Raw genomic sequence first — 26566 nt, 5'->3', positions numbered from 1 at the left:
TCCAATGTTAAGAAACTCAAAGGAACAAGCATCTACGGCAGCGCTAGCTATATAACTTTACCTTCGGTTGACACAAGATTAGCTGTTTCCTCCCTCTCACAGTTTTCAGGTATTCATGCTAAATTAAGCTAATTGCCTGCGGGCACTAATTTCATATTAGAAGTGGAGACCTGAGAGTCTTTTCAACCTTCCTTTCAAATTCTCAGCAAGAGAGCTGATAAAGCACATTTTCTAAAATGTCAAAGTGTCCCTTTAAGCCCAAAGATCCTGAGTTTTATTGTCCTTTCTGTTTACAAAAAGATCAGATCTTTTGTGTCTTTAAAAGTTTACTGTCAAACAGCAAGACCTCTAAAAACAGTCATTACACTCTGACTATGTTTCTGACCATCCTGGTTGTAGTTTACTTGCCCTTTGCTAAGACAGATCACGGTGTGTCTGCTTTTTAATAAGGTTATGGTTTCCCGGGGCCCGAGACAACTCCTTTAACGACCTGCGCTATATATGGGGAGGCTTCGCCTACCTGCAGGACATGATGGACCACGGCATTATACGAGCACACACGTCAAAGACCCAACCCCTTGGTGTTTTTGCCCAGCAAATGCCATACCCTTGCTTCGTGGATGACGGGTGAGTACAAAGGCTTTGATCTGTCAGCCTTGTGATTAGTGGAAGAGGAAGGAGGTATTACAGCAATAAAATTCTGCTCACTCCAGGGAGTTGCCACTCACTGCCACCATAGTTGAGTTATAGTCTTATCAGTCACTTAGGGCCTCCAGATTTCCCAGTGGATGCTCAAGATGCTCCCTTGTATTTGTCTAACTTACCCTTTCTTTAATACCTGTGTTGCTTTTCTGCTGGTGTCTCACTGATCACAGTTGAAGGGACTCTTATAGTACTGTCAACTCTTAAAAGTCAGTGAAAAAAATGGATCCTTGAGGATCAGTTTAAACATGCATTGGGGGTCAGCAGGTGAAGAGAAATGAATGAAGAAACAGGAGGGAAAGAGTGGGTCAAAACTATTGATTTGAGTCAAACCACAGGAATTTCCTGAATAGTTGATGGATGCTGAATTATTTAAGCAACCACCATGAGTCCCTTCCTTCCCTCGTATTTCTGAGGCATTTCATTGGCAACAAAGTGAGCCCTGCGTGTCACATATCTCCGTCATGTGCAAAGATTGACATCAGGACTCCATCTGTGTTGTGCATGTATTCGCTGATAGCACCGGCTTCTATCGTGTTAGACCGTTCACCTGGGGACAGAAGTGATGGGATATCACTCTTGATCTTCCGCAGGCAAGATTTCCTCAGAGTCCTGGAAATTACTCGCATCCATGCAGCATTATGATCTCCATTAATAAAGAAAGGCCCAGCGATGCCATCAAGAGAAAAGATAATTACCAGGGAGATTTAAGTCCAACAACACAATACGCCCCTTTCAGTAGGCACAGAATATTTTGCACCCTTTGGGAAAAACGCAGTTCCAGAGATTAGGGATCTAATTTAAAAACATTATCTGCTTTGGATAGCACAGAACTTACAGTTAGGCAACCTTCAGAGGGTTTTTGGATCCACGTGAAAAATCTGACTTCACATTGCTGCTAATATCTACAAGCATGGTCCAATTCTATATCACATGTTTGTTAATGCAAAGGAACCATATACAAAATCGTTGGCTTCACTAATAAGGTTTTTTAATTATGTATGGTTTTGTATAAAGTGCTTATGTCCTCCTGATTTATATTCACATTGTGTATTCCGGATTAAATGCAGCTTCACTGCTTTGCACTTTATTTCACAGCTGTGTTCGTGAACCTGGTTTAACACACATATTTTTCACATTTGTTTTTAATTCCTTAAGTGGGTGCAATTGGTTCGGAAAGCCGGGGAATAGGATTGTTTCAGGAGGGCTAATTGGAGGAAATGGAACTATGTGGAGGGCTTAAAGATGACCACGATGGTCCTGATTTAGTCCAGATATAAGCATTTATAGATGTCTGGTGCTGGGCCTGACTCCTCTGTACATAAACAGGTGAACACACTGCAGACAGAAGAAGACCGACATCCCCACTGTGTCCTTTTTGTGCATTTTCCAGCACAATAACAACCAAAACGCAGCACCAAATTCCTCCATTTTGTAATCTAGCTCAACAACTTCAGAGGTGGCCGATTCCATTTTCAGCAGGCCACCTCTGAAAGTGCTTTTCACATAAAGAGCACCAATTTCCTCATGTCTTCATTTACAACCGATTGTTGTGATAATGATATGAAATTAGACAGCCGTGCTTCAGCTTATTTGCTGATGCCAGCCCCATTGCCTCAGTTTCATCTTGCTGAAACAAAGGATTAATAATTACAGAAGATAAATGGGAGCCGCAAAGCGCTGCTCTACCCTCGGTCCCACCACCATTTACTCTTTCGCCTGCCGAGCCATTTGGGCATTTCTATAAATTATTAACACTTGAAAACAGCTATTTCATTCATAAATAATTGAGAGTGAATTCACACAAAGGAAGATGCGCTACAAAACCGAGAGGCACGACGGTGGAAGAAACTTGGTGGTAATTATTTTCATCTCGAACCGTGAAGTCTCGCCAGCCAAAAAGGAAGGAGAGAACATTGTGCAGTCAGACAAGCATGTTTGCTGTCTGCTGTCAATGTTTCTCAGTTTAGAGGAGGGTCCAATCTTACATTGAGATGTCATTAAAAACCCTCAGCATGTACGCACATGCACATGCACAGGATTCGCCATCCACCTGGAAAATATGAGACGAATAATATACAACTATATGTATAAAATCAATGGAGAGACGATACGCTGCTGACAATTCAGTGTGATTGCAGTAACAGTGTCACATGCCAAAAATAACGACTTTTAGCCAAATAGTTAATAGTTAACTCAATAGTTGAGTTAAATTGCAAGAATTTAATGAATAGTTCTTTCTTTACGTTTGTTCACATCGTGCACACGAGAGTATATCTTCACAGAAAAAGTCCCTGCGAGAAACATCATCATCTTTTTCCCATTCCTTTTAATCTCACAACAATTTTCTAACAAGGCACCAGCACTCAGCGCCACATCCAACATCAGACGTGGTGGTGTTTCTTTTTTTTTGCGCCCCCTGATCTGGGCCTCTGGAACCACAGCTGACCCTGTTGGCATTTCGAAGCTGAGATAACCAAGCTGTATTAGCTCCCCACTGTCTTCACATTCACTTTGTGCGCAGATGATGGTGCAGGATAAAGCTTGACCCTTGCGGGGCCTGATAGCATGTAAAGCGCTTCTTTATCAGCGGCCTCTGCACCCCCACACGCACCCTGAATCAGAGGCATCTCTTGTTTGGATCCGGAGGCTGTGCTCACCATCAATAGGTCTTTCTCTTTCAATTGGTTTTAATTTGAGTTCTGAGGCGGCTATCGGCCATACATTACATACAGCAAAGGCCTGCAGTGAACGTGAGGCATATTTAAATCAAGGGCTGAAGAGGAATATGCTGCCCGTCTACAGCAGCTAATTAACCTACAGTGACGTGTGCACTGTTGGAACTGAGAGTGGGCGAAAAAGCTTGTAACAAGGGAAAATCAGCTGTTGATGCTTTGTTTCGTATTTTAGTGCTTCTGCAATGTGCAAAAGTGACACGCTGTATTATTAACAGCAGGAAATATTCCCTGTATTATTCCCTCACATTTAATTCCGTCTCTCCACTTGCTGTTTTTTGTGCTTACATAAGAGAACGCTGGGGAGCGAAGACATCTACAGTTTACAGTAGGTGGTTTATTGGATTTATTTTACTGAGGCTCCTAAAAACAATTTGGATACCCATTCGGATGTCCAGATGCAATATTTTGTATTCGCTAAATCGATATTAAATCGTCACAATGCACGAGCGTTCAGCCAGTCAACACGTTGAAGAGTGCTGAGGCCGAGAGCGCAGTAAGAGCCGCGCATTAATGAGTTTGTTTAGTCACTCGTTTGATCCTGTGTGATGCTTTTCAAGACCTGGCATTAAACAGCATCAGATGGAGGCCTGATGGCAGATCCTGCAGTAAACAAACAGTCCAGGCTGATAAAAGTCTGTTGCATTTGTTTTTAAATTATAAAAATAGTTTTTAGTTTTTTTTTAGTATGGCATTTTAGAATCATTGGATTTGGATGATGTTATTTGGAGGAAGATATTAATAAATTGATCTGTTTGCTTTCCAATAGACTCACACCAAAAGCTGATATTAGGTTTGCTAAAACAAATCCAAACCTGCAGGAACATGTATGTTAAAAAACGTGTTTTGTTAAATGTTAAAGAACGTGCATTCTTCAGAAGACTTAAGAAAAGATCCAACATTTCAAAATGAACCAGACTAAATGTGTGCAGTGTGAGGTATCTAAAGACTTGATTTAATCTCACTGCTTTTACTGAATTTTTCCAATTGTGAGGAGACTGATTCAAATTAAACATGACTCTATATATATATATTTTAATCTCGTATAAAAAACATCCATCCAAAGTAATCAGTACTAAGTTAAATAGAAGTGCAGATCTCAAAAAGGTTTGTTGAGAGGCTTCCAGGGCAGCACCATGAATAGTTGGAGCAATTTGTTTCAAGCACTTCTAAAAAATTAGATTGTATGCCTGATGGAAACATTGCCCTTGCTCATGTATATATATGCTTTTACAAGTTCATGGCCTTGGGTAGAAGGAGACGAGTTGTGCAGCTCTGGTAACACACAAGTGCAGTTCAACTCTGCGAGTGACAATGCAGAAAGTTTTGTGATATTTACATCGGTGAAAAAACTGCAACGTCGACCTTGGCCATCAAGGTCTTATCGCCCAGGGAGGTCCACATGGACGAGGTGGCAACACCAGAGGAGGAAGTCCCTTCCTACAGCACAGTGAGGAAGTGGGCTGATGAATCCAAACATGGCAGAGAGAGGTCCTGGAGGATAACCCCGCTGTGGAGGGTTGGTCACTGTCCCCACACAGGAGACTACTGACAAGATCCCTGACAAGAATAACACAACAGTGCATTGCCACAGAGCTAGGCGTCTCCCAGAACAAGGTGTCAGCTCATTTGCTCCTGAGACTCCTTTGTCCTGATGAGAAGCAGATTGGGCACGACATGTCAACGGGTAATCTTGCAATTCTGCTGTCAGATCAGATGTTGTGTACTTGTTTTCTGGGATGCAAAGGGTCTGCTGCTAGTATACGATTGGATAAAGGTCAGAGTTAAGGTCATTCCACCCAGTTTGACATAAGTGACAAATACGATACATTTCATATTACAGAAAGTGGTTTGCATTGCCAGTCTTTACATACAATGGATGTAAAACTGCTTGCTCAATGTACAAAGACAAAAAATACTTCCTTCCTCCTTCTCTCACAGATCTCGATTCCACTTAAATATTACATACTGTGCTTCTATAGACAGTCAGACATCTCAGCATACATCAGGGACATTGGATAATTGACCCACCTCATCATCAGTGCTGTTAAAGAATTTATTGAAAGGTTTTCTTCGAATAAGCTAGTACTTGGAAAAAAAATATTGATTAAATGCTGCTTCTTGCCTTCTCACAAGTCTCAGCTTCTTCGTCCCAAGTTATTAATATTTATAGAATTATTCGCAAAGTGTTGCGAGGTTGAATGAAAGCACTGCATCACTATCAACAAAAGCATGGTGGAGATATGGATTTTAAGATTGTATAATAAGCTTTAAACTCTGGCTGTTTCTCAAGACTTTGCCTGACTGTTGGTGAAAGGAATTATTCTCCGTTTTATAGACGTGATCTACAAAAACAGGAAAAAAAATAGACATAACAGATGACATGCGCGTTCCTACGTACTCTTTTTGCCATAACCACATGCACATCTTTCCTCAAGCAATAATTTGTACCAGCGACAAGATAATCCACATTGAATAAAGTCTGTTCCCTTCAATGAATTGCTCATTTCCATCCAGCCAAAGAACCCAACGGTATATTTGCTCAAAATGAGACAGGAAGCTCTTTTTCTTTTTTTTTTTTTTAGCATGGCACGCCGACCTCTGGGGAGGCTCTGCTCTACTATCTCTCGATTTACTGAGAAATCAGTCTTCCAGCTTCCCTAAATTTAGGTCAGGCTGCCAATGTAACTGGAGCCCCGTAACACAGACCCGCCTGGAGTTCTATTACTTAAGCACCTTTGATCGATCAGCGAATGTATAATTCAAGAGCATCTGGTGGCAAGGTTGTCAGTGTCAGACACGGTGTGCATGACTGATCTCTCCCCCTCCGGTGCTAGAAGTCACAGAAGGAGTTAACTCACACAGGCTGTCAGCTGTTACAGAGACGTTAGGGTAGAATCGGGAGCAGATAATGCCAGAATTAGTATTCCACCTGATGCGCGTGCTGCTCGAGGCAGCTCGCCTCCCTAGAAAAATGTGCAAGTGTGCAAGTGAGCCTTTATTTGTTGAAGTGCATCGATCTCAAACTCTTCAAGTTTGAATTTCCAGGTTCAAAGAGGCAATTTTATTTATGCAATCTTCAGTCACAGATTTGGTCTGAAGAGGTCTGAACTTTCCGAAACTCGGTGTCATCCAATCCTGTTTTGCTGCTTTCAAGGCCTAGTTTGTTAGTGATCCATCCCACGAGGGCAGGGGAAGTGTCCTGGAAAACAAGTCCGTCTCACTCTCCTTCAAGTTCTCATGTAACTGAACTTCCCCTCTGAGGTCTCAGTGGAACTAACTTAATCTCTCTGTTGTCTTTGCAAGGCTTTCATCGTTGATTTACTGACAAAACTAAACTATATCTTACACAGATTGAGCGTTAAAATGAGTGTACCTGTAGCTGCTTCGTCTCTGCTCATTTGGTGCAAAGTCAAATTATAATATAGTGAAAGCTGTCGGCAAGAAAATGCTTTTTGATTAAAACTATTATAGTACAGTAGTTTATGGCTGTTTAAAAAGAAATAAAGAATAAGTGAGGAAAAAAAAACCAAATTACTGATTCACAATCACCATTTGAAAAAAACACTCACGCAGGGCTACCTAGCAATTATGGTAAGTAGATGTTTGCGTGAACTGCTCTCACTTGGCTGGGATTCAATAAGGCCTTTTAAAAAATAACTTACCCAGAATTACAGGGGAAATTCATTTCATGAAAATGTGCTCGAGGTGTACTTTGATCAGTTGTTTATGTTAAATCGCTTGAAAAGGAAAAGCATCACTCTGCCAATTACTGCGTATTCTCTTTGTGCTTCATCTACACGCCCGTGCTGAGCCGTGCTTTGCTTGCATTATATCCCCGGTATTTATGGAATGCAAGCATAAGTGTTATATGAAATCTATACTTTGTCAAAATCTATTTGATATCCCTCCTTCACTGTCTAATAAAGCAAAGGAAGCACTTTGTTATATTGGCAGAGGAGGAGATATTGACATGGCATTTTGGTGGCATTATGAAGCCAGTTTAATATCACCTTATTGTGCTGTAACAGCATCGAATCATACATCATGTCTGGCACAAGGTGCAGCACTAAATGAGTTGACTGAGCTGATGCGCCAGATTTATGAAGGTTAGCGCGGTGTTAAAATAAAGCGGCATTAATGGCATTGAATCCATAAATACAACTCTGACGGTCTTGATCGTCCCTCTCGATGACACTTTCATCATCTTCTTCATCTTTTCTTCTTTTTAAGGCAGCCTTTAAGTAGAGTGTGCATGTAAAGATATGTTTAATCTTTCTTAAATATCACTGAGGCTGCAAATAAGTTTCTTTTTAAATTATTATCACCCTAGTTTTCTATAAAATTTCATATACATAGTGATTTGTGAGTGAATGTGAAATGAAGCCCAAGGTGTGTCAGCATTGTGCCTCTGTTGTTTAACCCACAATCCTAAAAACTCAAGAATATTAGATATTTAACAAAGGCAACAAGCAATTTCTCACGGTTATCACAACATGTAATACATGTGCATATAGTCTAAGCTGGTGCCTATGCATGTGTGTACCCAGCATTTATCTATGTACAAATCGGGAGTATGCAGCAGATGAAAAAAAGACACCCATCTGGCAGTGTTGCCTTTGTGTGCAGTCCTGACCTTTTTTGATCGCTTTCTTCTACAACCAGCTTCATCCAGGGCGTTGGAGGCATGCTCCCCATGTTCCTGGTGCTGGCCTTCATGTACACCGTGTGCATGACCATCAAAGACCTGGTGCTGGAGAAGGAACGGCGGCTCAAGGAAGTGCTGCGTGCCGTTGGCATTCAAAACGGCGCCCTTTGGTGTGCAAGGTTCACTGAAAACATTGTTCTGCTCGCAATTCCCTGTGCGCTCATAAGTGTCATGGTTAAGGTCAGTAGAAAAACAGTCGCTTAATGGAAAGTAGCGAAACAAAAAGCATACAGTGTGAAAACAACGCACGTTTCGGGGGTTTTTCAGTCGCTGTTTTTCCCCAAATGGGAATTTAAAAAAAGAAGAAGATAATTGGCAAACATGACAAAAACTAGAAGAGGCTAAACATCCGACCAAAAGTGATGGGATGCTGTCACGGGTCATTCAGGTCAGGGAATTGTTCATGCTTTGTGTTTTGGTACTCTTCCCGTTATTAATCATAACGCATTCATCAGAACTAAATCAAATCATTATCTGTGATTCCTTCAATCGGCCTTCGCAGGCTTACTAATCGAGCATGAGACCACAACTGCAATTTAGTCAAATTAAAATCATGCCAGTGCTGTTTGTCCTGTATTTCCTGCGATTGCGTCACCTCTCCGTCTGGGCCTTATGCATAAAGAAAGGCTCCTGTTATGTAATATGAGAAGTGAATGATCGGAACTGTATATTTCCTTTATTGCGAGGACTATTGCAGTCTTTTACATTATTGAATTTGCAAGGTAATAACCGTGAGTGGGAGGAAATGTGCTGCACTAAAGTTCAGAGGGAAGCTGTAGAGTGTGGACCAAATACCACTTGCAGCCCTGAGGTTTACATTTTTTAATATACACTGCTCTTATTTGTATGACAAATAAGATGAATGACATGATATGAACAAACAAGATTAATATTTGGCTCGTTTCATGAATCAGAAATGATATAAACTCACGATGGCTCGTCAGAACAGCGTGTTTAGATCTGGCATATCGAACAGTTCGCCAGCCCTCGGACTCATGCATAATGTACGCAGGTGGGAACAGTATGAAAAGAACAACACCTTAGACAACCAAAGCATATCTGCGTCATCACCCTCATGATGTATAATGCACTGCAAGCACAATCATCTAATGGGTCTCACACCATTAATCATTCTGAAAAACTTTTGGAACAAAATGTAAATTTCATTTCCCAGAAAAAATGCCGAAAGAAAACATTAGTTATGTGCAGTATATTATAGATTTTATTTATTTTTTTACTTAGCAAATATCCTTATTCTGGAAACATCTTTTAGGTTGTAAATGTATTTATTTCAGTTTGTTCTCTATCCAGCGATCCACTGCTGAATCAGTAGTTTGGTAGGAACTAATGGACTTCCTTATCTGTGGAATGATCCTCTGCTTACGGATTGATTCAGGAAAGAAGCACGAAGCACAGTTTTCCTGAAACCCTCTGTGCCGCCGGTGACATGCGCTGCAGCAGCTTTATTGCCGGTCTCCTTTATATAGCGCACATCTTTCACCGTCTTCATGCTTTGTAGGCGTTAATGAAATCAAAAAGGATGGTTATTTTAGATCCCCCTAATCAATTTTTGCAGTTTAATTGGAAAATGCGGCTGGTAAATAAAAACCGATATTTGAACAGCTGGGTGAAATGTAATTTCCCATCAGCCTAATGTGTTTGCAAGCCACCAACAATTTGTAAACATTAATAACAATAAATTGAGTTAGTTGAGTGCCTTGGAGGAGCAACTGCAAGCGCTGTGTATTCAGATCACGGGCCCGTTCTAAATGATAATTTCACAGCCATTTTCAGCACATTAATAATAATAGCAAATCAAATGGTAATTATCACAAGGCTGTATCTGGATTAGGTGTGACAGCAACTAGTTTTGTCATCTGCACCTGAGTCCTCTGTCACTTTACACTTGTTTTGTCTTCCATTACGGAGAAGCTAATGCGTGTATTAAGCTGCAGAATATTTACACCCTTCCCACACTTGGTTCCTGCCTCAAACCGGCTGAATCCAAGTGTTTGACAAGATCTTCTCCATGAAAACCAACACCGATCGGTGATGATCAATACCCGTTCCCTCTCCCCGACCGCATGTCCTTGTTGTGACAACGCGAAACCGCCTTTCAAATGTTTTGTCATGTTTGTGCGCAGTCATTAAAATTTGATTAATTTGTTGTGGAGAGCAACACAGAGCACAGAGAAAAGGATGCGAATGACGGCGTCAGAGACCACCTTCACAGTTGGAAGACAGCCGCTGACATCTCATCAATCAGCCATGCAAATAGGACAAAAAAATGGATAATAAATGAGACATTGTCGAGCCAGAAATGGATGCCGGTCGAACATTATTGCATTTACCTTTGTTCTGAAGTCCCATTTTGAACTAGTTGTACTTTAATTAAACACTTCTATGTCATGCCACTTTTTATTGCCATTCATCATATTTATTTGGCACATTGAGTATAGAATATGATTCATTTTTATATATCAAACTACCAGTTCATTGTGCGGACAGTGCTTATGTACTCTGATTTCAGTGAAATGTTAAAAGCAGGACTTTGCCCTCATTCTGACAAAAGCTAATATTCCAACTAAGTTGTTTGAATGGCTAAGAAGGACTATTGCAGGCATTCACACACAGACCACTAAACAAACACAGCCTCCCTCTTTTATTCCACAATATTTGTTAATATCCAAAACCCTGTTCACATCCAAGTCTTATTTTAAAAGTAAGTTTGTTTTTGTGGGCGTTCTTTTTGGTGCATTCATCTCTACAACAGAGAGAGCTGAGCTGACGGTAAATAGACAAGAAGCTAGCTGTCGCAAACCGTGATAAAAACGCCAGTTGTGATGCACACTTCTGAATGCACTGTATAAAGAATGCTACTGAATAACATTGGCTCATCCCATGTGTCTTAATTGGAGAACACTAAATTGTGGACATGCTGTTAACTGTGTGTGACTTACTGTGAGTTACTGCTAGTTTTTCCTCTCAGAGTTTCTTCCACCACTATTAATGGAGCATACCTGCAATAAACTCACACGGTGAGAATGTTGGACGTGTTCAGCACCGTTCTCAAGAGTCAGCTGCTGAGACACTTACCACTGTTTACTTCTGGTACTAAGATAGAAATCTCCATCTGAATGTGTCATCAGGAAAAGGTGAAGACGACGTGTTAATGCCATGTGTGAACGCATGCAGAGCAATCAGAATGCTTATGGACGACAGTTTAAAAGCAGATTGTACAGACAAATGTGTGTTTAATGTCAACTACAGATTAAATGACAGTGTGCATTATAAAGTGGTTGGTGATGGAGATGAACCCTCACTTCAGCTCTACAGAGCCTTTTAGCATCTTTCAGCTCTTCATTTGCATTCATGCGACCTTCACGGTTCAGGTTGAGTTTCACAGCTCTGAAGCTCTAACAACTACCTGCCCGGCACCAAACATCAGACAGAAAAGTTAGCGACTAGCTGGTGAGCAGTTAGGATTAGTAATGTGCGATTGATTTGATTATTATCTGCGGGGCGTTTCCTGATAAAGTGTCCAGATAAAGGTTGTAAATGGGAGTCATTGTCCTGTCTGGTCTGGCTCCTCCACCCCTCAGGTTCCTCCGGAGTCTGGCGCGCTCCCTCCCCTTATACATGACCTTAGCCTGGATCTACTCAGTGGCCGTGATCGTTAAAAGTATCGTTGCGGAGAAAGAGGCCAGGCTTAAGGAGACAGTGAGGATCATGGGCCTGAAAAGTGCCATCTATTGGCTGAGCTGGGGAGTGTCGAGTTCCCTGCCGCTGGCCGTCAGCGCTCTCCTGCTTGCCCTTATACTGAAGGTGATTTCAAAATGATTTAACAATGATCCAAGGAGGACCCAACACTACTTTTGAAGAGTTCTTGGCCATCATGTCTCATGGACTAATGAGACTTTTGTTTAAAATAATGAAGACATTAATTCAAAGAGAAACCGAAGGAATGAGATCACTTCACTTGACGCACACGCAGTCGTACTTGAAGAGTTCATTTCATCTTCGCAAATTTAGAAGACTCCCTGTAATGAACATTCATACAGCTCCATGTAGCATTGTCCTCTATAGAGTTTTTATAGCATAATTGCATCCATTACAATAGCACCATTATCCTACAATGGTTCAAGTGCCTCTTTGAAACGGGCTCGGAGAGAACATCGGCATCGTGGTGCAATGTGGGACAACGGATGGCTTCACAAGCAGCTCGCTAAAATTAGTGAGGGGTCCTCCATCACACTGGCAGAGCAAAAGAGTGATATGTTAAATGACTTTGGGACAAAAGAATATCAGTCAACTGGAGTAAGGTTCAGGTGTGTCAGAAATATTGATGCACTAGGTGTTTTATTCCTTTGAAAACTCTTTTACTCTGTCTGCTGTGGCGTAAAAAAAAAAATCGACTGTAATAATCACAAACTCTGAATCTCCTTGATAAATAATCTGCCTCTTCTTCCAAACCTCAAAGTTCTTTCGGCATCAAATTCCTGTCTTGCTCACTCTTTTTGTATCTTTCTCCACAGTATGGCAAAGTGCTGCAGTACAGCGACCCGTCTGTAATCTTTGTCTTCCTGCTGGTGTTCTGCCTGGCCACCATCACTCAGTGCTTCTTCATTAGCGTCTTCTTCTCTAAGGCCAACTTAGCAGCGGCGTGCGGTGGCCTCATCTACTTTGTCCTCTACCTGCCGCACGTCCTTTGCTTCGCCTGGAGCGACGTCATGGGTTTCGGGGCCAAGGTTGCCGTGGTAAGTCCGTCCTTAGCTCTGACATGATTTTTAATATCTCCCCCCGCTGTTATCACACGGGAGGGCTGACTGTATTTTCAGTTTGTATTCCTCGGTTATGTTTTTGCCACTATAATCACACTTTGCCAATCGTTTGTTCCTAATCCTTTTCCTTTTCCCTTTAAATCCAAACAGGCACGAGTCTGATTTGATCGGTGCTCGTGGTTATGAAAGGAAGTGAATTCAGTAATGTCTGTACTAGACTTGCCTTTATCGTGCCTGCACAACTGTCCTGATACGGGGGTGTGAAGACGAATTTAGAGGTCCAGTGAAACTGTGTATTGGTTTCCATTTGCTCAGACACATTTTGGCACAAGAGTGGAGAGTTTTGTCAAACCCGGACATACCCAAGTGACAGAAACATGAAACATTTACATAAAAGGAGACACTAGACAGACGCACAGCGAGGAAGTTAAGGCTTTTCTCTCATCCTCTAAGGGATAAAGATAAATAGCACACCATTGCTCAACTCTCAGTGTAGCCTTTCTGCGTGACCTTTAAGGACGGTGCCAGAATCATTTGTCCTCAAGCTGTCCTTTCTGCCGACAAAGACGCACAAAATCTTGAATCTTCATTGCTGTGCGGGCGAGTGCGTCTCCCCAGAATTTCAATCAGGTCATGCTTTCTTGTTTGTCAATTCCAACAATGCGGTATCAGGTGCAGCTGGCAGGTAAAACAGCCTTGTGTTCTATCAAATTGAAATAGTGGCAGTCAATAATATCTTACATTGGCGCCTGACAGAAGTCACTTCTGCCGTCATCTCTCATCCTAGGACGACTCTGTAAACCCCGCTTTTGCCAACAAGTCGTGCCAGCGTACCTGCTGAAATGGCGCGTCTTTGAGCAAGTCCTTTAAAGTGATGTCATTCTTTTCATTTAGGAAACTTTCCAGTCCGTCTTCCTTTTTCGCAGGCTGCATGCAGGTTAGGCAGGCATTTTACATATAAAGCACTGCAAACCTTATTTAATCTCTACACAAAGTGCTGTTGCTCGGTCCTCCCCTGGCGCTGAGATTTTTCTCCCCTGCTCCGACTAGATGGATAGCCCTCTAGCCCTCTAATTAGCATGAGCAATGTTCCTCTGACCAAACTGCTATCCAGTTCATCCTTACACTTTATCAGAGGTGTGTGTGTGTGTGTGTGTGTGTGTGTGTGTGTGTGTGTGTGTGTGTGTGTGTGCGCACAGAGGTTTCTCTCTCTCCCAGCTCCGGCGGAACTACACCGTGCCAAGGCATACAAATTCTCCCCCACATTGTCCTTGATAATGAAGTCTTTAATCGGAACAGAATTTTCAAAAGATCACCTGAGTTTATATGAGCAGATTTTGATTGCAGCCGTGTGCCAAAGGAAAGCTAAAGGCAGTGCATCAAAGGGCCACCGTAGGACGGGACGCAGTCACAATCTAACTACGTATCTACTGTACTCTGACTACCATCGCCCTCTTTTTTACCTCCGGTTTGAAATGAGGCTGAAACAAAGAGAGAGTTCTTTTATGTTCTGGAAATTAAATTACTTTCATTCTTTGTTCCAGTGTGAGAAAAGTTAATTTTCCTGCAAAATTTCTGCAGGACTTCTTAGGCTTTTTCTTGCTAAAATCAATTGATTGATCTTTGCTTTTTGTAATATCCGGCACCAGACATATGTTTTTTTATGTTCAGACTTATTTGCCATAACTCCTCTGACATTTTCATCCACGGTATAATCATTTAAGGTCAAATTTAGATTCTGTATTTGTCCAATATCAGATGTTAGAGAAGCAGACAGGAAATGAAGGGAGAGAGCGGTGAGATGACTAAAGGTCCTCTTGTTTGATCCATGAAATGTCTGTAAAAAAAGATGATTTCTGATTTCTCAAGATGCTAAAATAAAGGAGTCTTTGATATTTAAATGACTTCATCAAGCAGACATCACCAAAATAGCTGCCGTTTCCCATCAGTCTAATAACTTAGAACAAATTATTTTAGCCTTTTCTTCATTTCTCAAAATCCAATTCATTTAGCGAAACAGTATTTAGCAAAAAATTCCCCGGAAAACGACTTCTGACATAGAACGGGGAACCCTGATTGCTCTTCCTTTCAACAGTCCTCTCAGTCTGCAGCCAGCTGAACGGTGGCTGAATGTGCAGTGGTGACATGTGTTCAGTAGAGGGGGCTTTTCCTCGTCTGCCTCCCAACTCTTGCCCTTTTCTCTCAAGCCAAAGGAGTGGTTACTGTCATATTGTCAGCTGTTCATGCAGAGGTCAAGGATGGGTGCCCACTAGCCCTGCTGTCACCCCTCATCTACTGACTCACTGTTGATCGCTTGGCAGTAGATGGGCAATGGGGGACCACACAGGAAGTTGCCAGCAGCCGAGGCTAGAGGATTGGCGTTACTGCAGAGCTTTTTAGATTCTCTGCCTGGTAATGTAACATCGGGGTAGACGGTATCCATGGTGGATTGTCTCTGTAGCTTCAGCAAATGCTTCTGCCGGCTTGGAAATGCTGCGAGCAAATGAGGCGTGATAAAACAGCTGGCGGGCAACATGGCAATGCAGAGTGATAGGCAATGGCAGATGATGTCTTTTGGGCAAAGCATCATTTGCAATTTCCTACTGTATGAAAGACATATCTTGGTTTTCAGCACACACATTTTAGCCTCAGCCTTTGTCCACAGAGATGTTCACGGAGCAGCACTTACACCAGCTGATGCCTGTGTGGATGTTCTTTCTCTGTCTGCAGCAATAGTTTATTGATCAGTTACAGGTATGACCTTGGGCAGTAACAGTATATTCACCTGATTAAATCATCATCTGTATTTAGTAACCAGAGGGTATCGCACATCCAGTTTTATTGTTCTCATGAAAGTATGAATAGTGATGAGTTTCCCTTTGTTTCCAGTCTCTATGCTAATCTAACTAGCTATGTATTTAGCATACAGACATGAGTATGGTATCTGTGTATCCTCTCATTCAACTCCTATTCTTGTATTCTTTTTCTAGCTACTCCTTTAACCCTGGGTGTTTTTTTTTACCAGAGTTTACTGTCCTGTGTTGCCTTCGGCTACGGCTGCGAGACCTTTGCCAAGTACGAGCAGCAAGGCGTCGGAATCCAGTGGTACAACATCAACGTGAGTCCAGAAGAGGGAAACCGCTACACCTTCATCGTGTCCATCTTCATGATGCTCATCGACGCTGTTATTTACTGGTTGCTCACCTGGTACATCGAGAATGTCTTTCCAGGTACATGATGGATAAGTTGTTGTGATTTGTACACAATCTACTACTGCCATTTCTAAAAGAAGATGGAAAGATGCAAAAATTGCTACCATATTCCCTCAAGCCAAACCATCATTAAATTCTCTCTACACTTGATCCCAGGCCAGTATGGAATCCCAAAGCCATGGTACTTTCCTTTCACTTCATCTTATTGGTGTGGGACAGCCTCAAGGACCCGCGTTGACCCCGACCTGCTGAAGGACTCCACAGCATATAGCGGTAAACAGCCGTGAAAACTTTTACTTTTGGTGTTTTACTGGAGTTTGACATACCCAGTTATTATGTATTTCTCAGATTCTTAAGTTAATTGGGGAGTGAGTTAATTGTGATGGGTCGCAAACAAACATTAGCACCTTTTTTGTCACATTGGATGATAGTCGAGCTTGGCGCTTTGTGAGAAAAAAGGTGAGTTTCAAGGTAGGCACTTGCCAAAAAAAAAAAAAGAAAACATCCAATTAGAATTCAGAGTGAGTGCGCAAGCTCGTTATTTTTTATCTTTTGGTGCTCAGCAGTGTTTTCTTTTCACTTTTTTTTCCAAAGGTCCAATCAGTATTTTGACAATATAAATTAACAGAATATTCACATACTGTGCATAATTAAACAGTTCTAGAGAAAATGTGTGTCAACCATATTATTTTTAAAAGGTGGTTTGGCACCAGCAGATATCGCACAGTTCAGTTTTGACTTTATCTTGTATTAGTTTATGTTTTGTGACACATGCATCATGGTTTACGTCTCTAAAAGACATCTCTGTCTTTAACAGATCTGCCTTGACGCTTGTTTCTCTGCTCATGTATGAGTGTGTTCGTGTTTTTACTAAAGAGTATCTGGAGAAACCACCACCAAATCTGAAGGCAGGGGTCTCAATCCGCAACCTTGTTAAAATCTACAAGACTGGGAAGAAGCTTGCTGTGGACGGACTGAGCATAGACTTCTACGAGAATCAGATCACATCTTTTCTTGGCCACAATGGAGCCGGCAAAACAACCACCATGTGAGTTGCATTATCTATTCCTCCCATGCTCCGCCGCTTGGCTCAACGCTCGTGTGATTTCACAGGGTGCAACTAATCTAACTTGTACACAATGCCGACTGTACTGTCGCGCCATTAATTCAGTGGTCACCGCTGTCAGAGTGTGGCATCGTCTGAGAGGACATTTATCGCACAGAGTCAGCTGTGACGTTAAAAGTGGGACTCATCTAATTGCTGTTTTTAAAAATAAAGTAGTGGAAAAGGTTGGAAGGGGTTTAGGATGACAGGATATAACTGAAACCCAGTGGCCCAGAAAGAATGAGCCAGAGAGAGAGAGAGAGAGAGAGAGAGCAAGTGATGCAAGACTAAGGGCTGAAAGGGAAGACATCCACTCTGAGCAACTGTAACCAAACATAACAGGGCACAACAACAGAAAAGGACAGAGGAAGGACTCCGTGACACACTGAAGCTCACAGCACAGTATCTGTCTGTCTGCGAGATGCAGCGTTACAATTGAGTTTGGGCACAAACGTAAAAAAAAAAAAAAAAAAGCAGTGTTTGTTTTGTCTGTTCTGTTATACAACCTTTTGCTATTTTTCTGCTTAGTCTAGTAAATAATCAATACATAATTTATGACCTGAGACTGAATGAAAGTTATTACAGATGATATGAATAGTCATTGCTCCCGATCTTCTGGCACGGCGCTACAGTCCTGCTTTCTTTTGTCAGTACTTGAGATTAAAACATCTTTTTCTTTGCTTTTTGAGCCTTAAATTAGAACATGTTGATGAATTAGAACATAATATCTGTTGACAAATATGTTGAAATGGGAGCAGGGGGACACATCTAATTCACCATTATGTTCAACCAGCTGCTTCTCTCCTTCTGACATTATTCATCACCAGACCAAAAAAAATCAGCAGCCAGGATGGATCACGAGGCCTCGCGTCTTGTTTACGCCTTCTTTTCTCTGTAGGTCAATTCTGACAGGACTCTTCCCGCCTACATCAGGAACAGCTCTCATCAACGGATACGACATCCTCTCCGACATGGACAGCATCCGAAAGTACCTGGGAATGTGCCCGCAGCACAACGTCCTGTTCAATGAGTGAGCGAATTTAGCTGATCCGCCTCTGTTGTCAATTGGTCATTGGTATAATCATGTTTTGCCTCTAGTGTATTTAAAAAAAAAAGGAAGAGGAAGAAAGAAAGGAAAAAAAAACAGATCATTACAGTGCAATTTAATCACATGCATAATGACAGCTCAGTCTGGGCTTATGTTTCACATCAACACATCATTATCCCTTTCCCTCTTTCTGTTAAGAAATGAAATGAACTTTGCTCACATCCATCCACTAAATTCACTCTAATGGCACCATTCTCAGTCATTATTCCACTTTTTTTAATTTCACCTTTAGATTCCCCTCTATTTCTCCCTCTCCTCAAACTGATTACCTGCAACTCGACACAAGTCTTACATCATAATTACGGCTGAGCGACCGCAAATTACTTTCATTAATATTAATCCCAGACAGTCGAAGCATCTATATTAAGTAAGGTTATGATATTAATGCAAACGTAAAGGTAGGCATTACGACCTATTATGTTGTGATGAAATCCTTACGTTGGTTCACATCAGTGCACCGAGAACGGAGATGAGGTGCATTAATCCGGCATTTTGGGCCACTTATCCACAAAAAACACTTGTGAATAAGTGGCAGGTGATGCCTTCACTTGTCAATCACTAGGGGCTCATGATATAATTTCCACCTTTGCAGGCTGACGGTGGAGGAGCACATCTACTTCTATGCGCGGCTGAAAGGATGCAGCCGCGATGAAGTGAAAATTGAGATGGACCAGATGATTAAGGATGTAGGCTTGCCGCATAAGCGGAAGGAGCTCGCAAAGAACCTGTCAGGTGCGTCTGTACGTGTGTACGCTGACATGCTTTGGATCTCGGCACCTCGTTGAAATTATGCAGGAATGTAAATGTACTTTTTGATGCGTGCATCAGATTCTGAGCTCGGCGTCTTCATTTCCCGTGGGAAGGAATATCATCTGTAGATTATCCCCTCTTTTCAGGATGAAGCTGCCCTGTTATGTCGTTCCTCTGCCAGCGCACGTGTGTGCAGCTGTCTCAACATACACATGCACTGTACCTGTGTGTCACAGGTTGTTATTCATTGTCTGGGGGGGCACGAGCAAGTCCTGCTTGATAAATTGTCCCCAGTCACGGATTGCTTGTGAGCAAAATCACTGAAATATGACTTTCAAGGTTGATCTATGCTGACATTTCCACTACATTAGCACTGCATTGGATGCATTTTGAAAAGCTCGCTATGAAAAACTGGACTGGACTGGGTGTGTGCACCTGCCTGCCATCAATCATTTCACACCGTGCAAAAGACAATAAGAGCCGGAGACAAGTCGACACATTTGTTCCATAATCAGTTCCCGGTATTGTGTCCATTTTACATCTGAAACCTAATGTTGACAGATGGTTGTGTAGGATTTTCACCGATTGCATCCAGAATGTCTGCTACACAGAACAAAGACGTCCACGAGAGAATATACCAGTGAAGCTGATGAGTGTTGTTCTGTCTTCTAGGTGGGATGCAGAGGAAGCTGTCAGTGGCTATAGCATTTGTTGGCGGATCAAAAATCGTCATCCTGGATGAACCTACAGCAGGAGTGGACCCCTACGCCCGCAGGGGGATCTGGGAACTGCTTTTAAAGTACAAACAAGGTAGTGTATGGGACCAGTGGTAAGAACTAACGCTCTGCTAAAGACTCTGAAGCCAGAATTGACCAGATTGCACAGGGTGCTTCTTTGATTCAGCTCAAACTGAGAAACTTTCCAAAACTGAGCTGAAGTCATTTTAAACTTTTAAGTGACGTTGCTCAAATGTATCCAATATGAGAGCTGTTAAGGTAATGAACCATCCAGACTACTTTTCTTTTCTTTTTTTTTTGCCTTGGTCTCTCTGACACTCAATTGTGGGTGGAGAGAAATTTTAATTTGCGCTGGAACAGATTGAAATGGAAGTGAAGACAAGTGAATCCAAGAAGCTTTAATTGACATTGCTATTTAACAGAGTCCCTAATTGTCCGCCGCCATCAGTCAGCTTGTCACTTCCCCCGGCCTTATATACTGTGTGGTTGCTAGTGGCTGTAAGCAGGACACGGACATTATAGTAACACATTCTCTCAACAGATGTCTAAATGTTTAATGTGCATTGAGTGACATTCCGCCCTCGCCGTGTCATTAGCTTCTCTCTCTCTAATCAAGTCCTTTCACTCGAATCGAGAGGCGGAGATAACTCCGTTATAATGAGAACACCCACATTCTGGCTGGTTTCAATGAGTCATGTTTTTGTGCCTCTCCAGTCTTATTTGCGCCTCGGTGTTACTAAGGTTTGTCATTAAGCAGAAAAGGCTACAGGCCGTCTGTTTGTGTGGAAAAACTGAAGGCTGAAATTGGACTTAATATCGTGGTTCTTCATAGCTAATTAAGTGTTCAGATTGTTCACACGGGCAGGGTGACCAGACGCCTTAAGTGGATTTTGTTTGTGATTAAATTCAGCTGGGGCTTGTTTGGACTCAAAGTTGCTCAAAGTACAAAGAACATGTGCACAGCATACATGTGTTAATAGGCTCATTCACGCCCTTGGTGTACATTTCAGATGAGTATACTCAATATATCTTGTAATTAATGGGGATTGTTCATCAAAATCTTGATAAGGTGGCATTTGATTAATCCTCAGTTCTTGGCATTTAAGGTGCCTTTTAATTCTCTCTTTTGTAGTGTGTCATTACAAAATTACTGCGGAAGGTGAAGATTTAACATGGAAAATTAGCAAATTATGAATTTTTAATTATTATCCATTACTGGAAGTTGATTACTATTAAATTACCCCACTCATTATGCTATAAAATGGGCCTTGAGGACGATTCATATAATGGATTTTTATACATCCAGCTTTGTGCCTCCAGTCTTGCGTTTTTTTGCTGCAACAGCATCATTTTATATCACCTGTTTTATTGATCATAATTGATAACTTTAACAATTTGCACAAACTCTTTTTAGTTCTCTCGCCACATGTATTTATTTTTTTATACCTCAACTTCCACATAAACATGATTTTTTATTTTACATTTGTGCACAACATAAACAACATGTTTTTAATGATATATTACAGATTCCTCACACTGATGTATCTCACAGCTCATATCAGCAGCCATGTAACAACTGTGAGTACAAACATTAGCATCCCTGAGGATCGTTGTTCTGACTTAATTAGTCGTTAAACAGTTAAATAACATAAACCAGCTCCTCAGAAATGCCATAAACATCATATAAAAGCAGCGTGTTACGATGTTGAAGGTTTTAAATCCCACATTGGATATTGAAACCATGAATAAACTTCATTTAGGCTGAGACAAGACTCACGTGTGCGAAGCAGTTAACATTCTCACTCTTACTTTATTGTTAAAGAATGATATCAATAGCATGTAGAAATGTATATCATTTAGCCATCCTTTGCAGGCTTACTTTGAAAAACAGTGACAGAATTGATGTTGAATGTTTGGAACAACTCCATTTATCGTAGACTCTGATTGCATTCATTTTTGTACTTCCTCTGGCAGAACCACCATACATAATGCATTTTCCCCAGGAAAAACAAATTAATGTAGAGTTGAAGCCAATGTTGCAGTGCAAATGACATAAAAACGCACCCGCCTTTAGTTTTTCTTGTATATGATCTTACGTAAGCTCTGATAAAATAGGCTGCAGAGTGTGGAGAGGAAGACAGGAGCAGGCTGTAAACTTCGGACTATATTAGCCGCAACATCATATAACATTTAATACGATGCTCACAGAGAAAAATATTCTTTCAACCCGTGCAACCACATAGTTACAGATTCCTCCTGCAGTGACTTGTTATTCACGCGTGGCAATACAAAGACTACATTCAAGTGTGAACAATTAACAGAACTTGAATCTGAAACATGTGTGATTTCTCCCAATCTGTCTTTACAACATTTGATTAGCCCATCTGCCTAATTTAACTCCACTAACAGGCGTTTAAAATGTATTAATATGAACTGATTACTTGTGGTGCAGAAGGTTTTATGTTTGACCCTGCCATCTGTCTCTAGCTTTCCTGTGGCCTGCCTGTGTGGACTTTGCATGTTCTGTTTTTGTCCGGGTGCTACGGTTTCTTCCCACAGTCCGAAGACATGCAGGTTCACTTAATTGGCGCCTCTAATTGGCCGTAGGTGTGAATGTTTGTCTGCTGGTGAATGGTTGTCAGCTGGGATCGGCTCCGGCCCCCCTGCCGTCCGCCACCCCTTTAAAGGACATAGGTAATGGATGAATTGATTGCCACAAACAGCAGTTAATGCAGTTCTGTCCAATAATTCATCTTCCTGCCGATGTACATAATATCTGTCCAGCTTTACTCAACCACTGTGAAATTCATTTCTATCAAGTTGATTTAGGGGGAAGGAAGCTGAATAACAGAAACCAGATTTTCAGCCTCACTTTGCTGTACGTAGTGCGACTACCAAATTACCTGAACACACCCAGCTCAATTTGATATATCACTTTGTGCTGTAATGCACCACAACACACTATAAATCAGAATACCTTTGTGGGCCATCTGCAGTCCAAACACATTTATTTAGCTCCCAACTCACGGATGATGCAGTGCGATTTAATTTTTTGTATTTTTTTTTATTCTTCCTTGTAAACCACAACAAATCCCAAGGATAATCATCTGTGAGTTAGAGCATCTCATTCAAAATGAGCTGGCTCCATCACACCAAACCTCAAGCAATCTCCTCAACCCACCCCCATCATGAGCTTAGCTTTTTCGCATCCATATGTTGAATTGACTGGGTTGTGGGCACTCATTCAACGTGGTTATTTTGTTGGAGTTGTATATAGAGTGGATCCAGACTTGTTTGGTATAGCATAAGGCAGCAATACTTAACTGAGGAGGGATGGATTTAGCAGCTCAGCTGGTGGCAGGGCACAAAAAGTGTGGGGGTGGGAGAAGGGGAGACGGAGCGGAAATAGTTGGCCAAGCAAAATGGCTGCACAGGGCTGCAGTTAATGACCTCTGAGTGTGTCCTTGTCCCTGGGATAATGTGACCTGCAAGCATACAGATTTAACTAGCTCAGTGCGAGGAAAGCCGCCAAGCTCAGCAGCTCACCTGACCTTTTTGTAGTAAACCAGCGAATTCAGTGAAAGAACGGGTGAAAACTCAATCCAGTCAGCTTCTCACTGAGCGTGCAGCATCTGCTTGCCATGTTTTGAGATTAATATGCTTGATATGGCACACGGTCTCCGTGGGGAGCTGATGTGATCTGAAACTTGTCTTAACAAGGCTGAGAGTCTGCTGCCTTGCTACTGGCACTGCTTTGAGCTAAAGGCTAATGCTCACAATGCTAACATGCTGATGTAAAAGCCTCATGCATTTTTTTTTTTCTCCAATTTTGAATATACATTTGCAGTGAACAACGGCTGTAAGTTTAGTGTCTCATTACCTACACTGAATTCAATAAAAAATGTATCTTTTGTTCAGGATTTAGTGGCATCGAGCCATAATTAATATGATAGATCCTGATAGATCCTCCTAACCTTAATTTAGCATTTAACATGCTATCAAAAGTACATGAGCATTAACCCCAAAACGCAACAGATGCTAATGGAAATGTGTTTGGGTTTGTAAGGAAACTGTTGGACAAACCAAAAATTTGACCTGATAATGAAACTAGAGAAAAAGTTGAGGATAGGAAAATTGTAACAGTTGTTGTTGTTGCAGTTAGCAGTCCCCTCCCTCCTCCCTACATCCACCACATGAACATACAGCGGTAATTGCCAGACATAGCAGCAAACAGGAGGATCCTGCTCTCAGGCCCGCCTCTTATAGGAGCTTTCTGTCCTGATTGGATAAAGTGAACAGGGATACCAACATTTTTTCTGTCTTTTACCTCATGAGCAAGAGAGACATTACTTACTGACCAAACACTCTGTAACAGTAATAACTGTTGGAATATGGAGCAATTTAAGTCTTATTCTAATAGAAATATATAACTTAAAGCAGTTTTAATTCAATGACACCATTTTATTTTAGTTTCGAGACTGCCATCCATTGAGCCATAGTAGCATTTCTGAAAAACACACAGCCTTCATCACCGTTTATCGACTCTTTTTGCTAACTGCAAAGAATATTATTCTTTTGAGCTGGCAGAGTCTCAAAGTTACTGACTTCTAAGCGGGTTTATTTCATTGTCACTTAATGAAAAAGGCACCAGGTTAAATGTTTTCTGCTTTAAAACATGATTTGATCAAAAGCGACCCTGTGCTTTGTGATGTCGCTTTCATGCCGACTGCAGAGACATGACCATGCTGTGACTCCATTACAGATCCAGTCCCTTTTTCTGATTTCTGGGGTATGTGATAATTAATGTGTGTTATCTGATGCAGCGTGATCTGAAAGGATTAGAACACCTGTGAATAACCTTGCAATGCATGCCGTAGTTGTCAGTGCAATTGTGCTCTGTTTGACGTCTTTCGAATCAAAGGACCTGCAGCACAAAAGGGAGAGCTGAAATGAAATGTGGTCTCATATAAACGCTGGAAAGTAGGCTTAGGGTGGCCTTTATCATAATTTTAATTTTGTCCCAGATTCACACCCACGCGCTCCTCTAGAGTTTGCTTTGTTGCCATGCGGATAAGCGTGGCTAAAACACACAGCGGATTCGGCAATAAGGAGATAAGTGTGGAGACAGATTGTGTTATTGGCTTGATTCGAACACTTTTGATCTGTGGCATCTTTTCTTGTCAGACTTCTTCTGCCTACCGAGAGTTGTCAAAACAAACACGGTCCAAAGAGAAAAACGCTTCAGAAGTGCGATTTATTTTACAATATCCAGTCTGTGCCTCATCTTTTTTTTATAGTTGCCAACCAGCGTTTTTGTTCTTTGACTTCAGACGCACTCTCGACTCCAAATCCGCACACGAAAAAACACTACTTCAGACGAGCACACGTTCCTATTACTGCGGTTCAGGCGACATCGATCAAGTCTCTCCCTCTGTCTCTCTTCAGCTCGCACCATCATCTTGTCCACACACCACATGGATGAGGCCGACATCTTAGGTGATCGCATCGCCATCATCTCCCAAGGCCGGCTGCGTTGCTGCGGCTCCTCACTGTTCCTCAAGAAATACTTTGGCAGCGGCTACTACCTCACTCTGGTCCGAGACGGGACTGAGAAGATGACAGCTCAGCGAAATGGCATCATACACAGTCAAGCCAAAGAGGTACGAACAGGAGGATATCTACGATTAAAGTTTTAAAGGTGCACTTTGTAACTTTCTGTAGTATCAGTGTTTGTTTGACGGTCCTATGTTCTTGAACTGTAGGACATCTGTGTTGAAAATGTGCTGTTTTGTTCTCCGCCCACCGTAACTCTCAAGAGAAATCTGCTTTGCTGTAATATTTACAAATATAAACAGATGGCCTTTTAAAGGTGCAATTGTAAGACTTTTGGTTGAAAACATTCAAAACTTAACTGAAATAAAATGATCAACAGAGTGTGAGGGATCAACAGTTTTGATGACTTCTGTCTATTGTGTTGTTAAGCATGTTTAGCATGCTAACCAGCTAGCCCTGGCCCTAGCAGCGGGAATGCCAGCACTTCCCCAGTGCTCCAAGCTCCCCGTCCTGATCGCTTGGTGCATGGCTAACTGAGCTAACTAGCCAACAGCAGCTACAGTTGGCAGCAGTTACTGTTACTGTTTTGAGTATGAATTCAGCAGGTCTTGCAATTCTTACATAGTGCACCTTTTAAGTGCATCTTAAACTCATGTTAGCTCTTGCAAAGTCTGTTTAAAGGCCTGTAAAATAAAAAAGTTGCATTGTGCACCTGTAAATCAGACGATTTATCAACCGTAAGGAGATTGTATCATTATTATTGTAAGAAGATAAGATCGCATTGACTTTCCTACATTATTATGGCCCATAATCTAATTCACAACAAACAGATTCGCAGACATATAAAAAATGCGAATATAAGTCTGCGTTAACAACCTATTCCAAGTGGTCTCTCTACTTCACCACACATTTCTCAGTCCTACCATTAGAGCTGAAAGAAATTGTGTTTGTATGACACAACTTTTGCAAACTCTGTAAACCATTCCCTGAAAGATGGCTCACCTGGGTAATAATTAGCTTTCCCACCATTATACTGGTCGGAATAAAGTTCTCGGCTCTGCAGTGGGATGTGATTTGTGGATCACTGAGAACATACAGCCTCGGGCGGAGATCAAAGTTGGTCTGGGTAATGTTTTTTTTAATCCCTTCATGAACCTTAAGCCGGTTCTGAATAG

General features: G+C 41.7%; 1 protein-coding gene across 5 annotated transcripts in view; it reads left to right on the top strand.

Annotated features, from left to right (window-relative positions):
• Positions 1-26566, top strand: part of LOC115590183 (phospholipid-transporting ATPase ABCA1) — a 171989-nt gene that overhangs the window by 65425 nt on the left and 79998 nt on the right. For 3 of the 5 annotated variants that reach the window (XM_030431448.1, XM_030431450.1, XM_030431447.1), the window contains exons 14-23: positions 451-627; positions 11748-11970; positions 12681-12902; positions 15952-16156; positions 16295-16411; positions 17015-17186; positions 18142-18273; positions 18944-19083; positions 19774-19911; positions 25284-25498. In XM_030431448.1, coding sequence (XP_030287308.1) covers positions 451-627; positions 11748-11970; positions 12681-12902; positions 15952-16156; positions 16295-16411; positions 17015-17186; positions 18142-18273; positions 18944-19083; positions 19774-19911; positions 25284-25498 — 1741 coding nt within the window. Of the gene's footprint in view, positions 1-450; positions 628-8102; positions 8326-11747; positions 11971-12680; positions 12903-15951; positions 16157-16294; positions 16412-17014; positions 17187-18141; positions 18274-18943; positions 19084-19773; positions 19912-25283; positions 25499-26566 lie in introns of all 5 variants that reach the window. The other 2 variants (XM_030431451.1, XM_030431449.1) reach the window with 1 other exon arrangement.

Source organism: Sparus aurata, chromosome 10 (assembly GCF_900880675.1).
Source record: "Sparus aurata chromosome 10, fSpaAur1.1, whole genome shotgun sequence".
NCBI classification, from domain to species: domain Eukaryota; kingdom Metazoa; phylum Chordata; class Actinopteri; order Spariformes; family Sparidae; genus Sparus; species Sparus aurata.
Note: the sequence above shows the minus strand (reverse complement) of the source record. Positions and strands in the feature narration are given on the sequence as shown.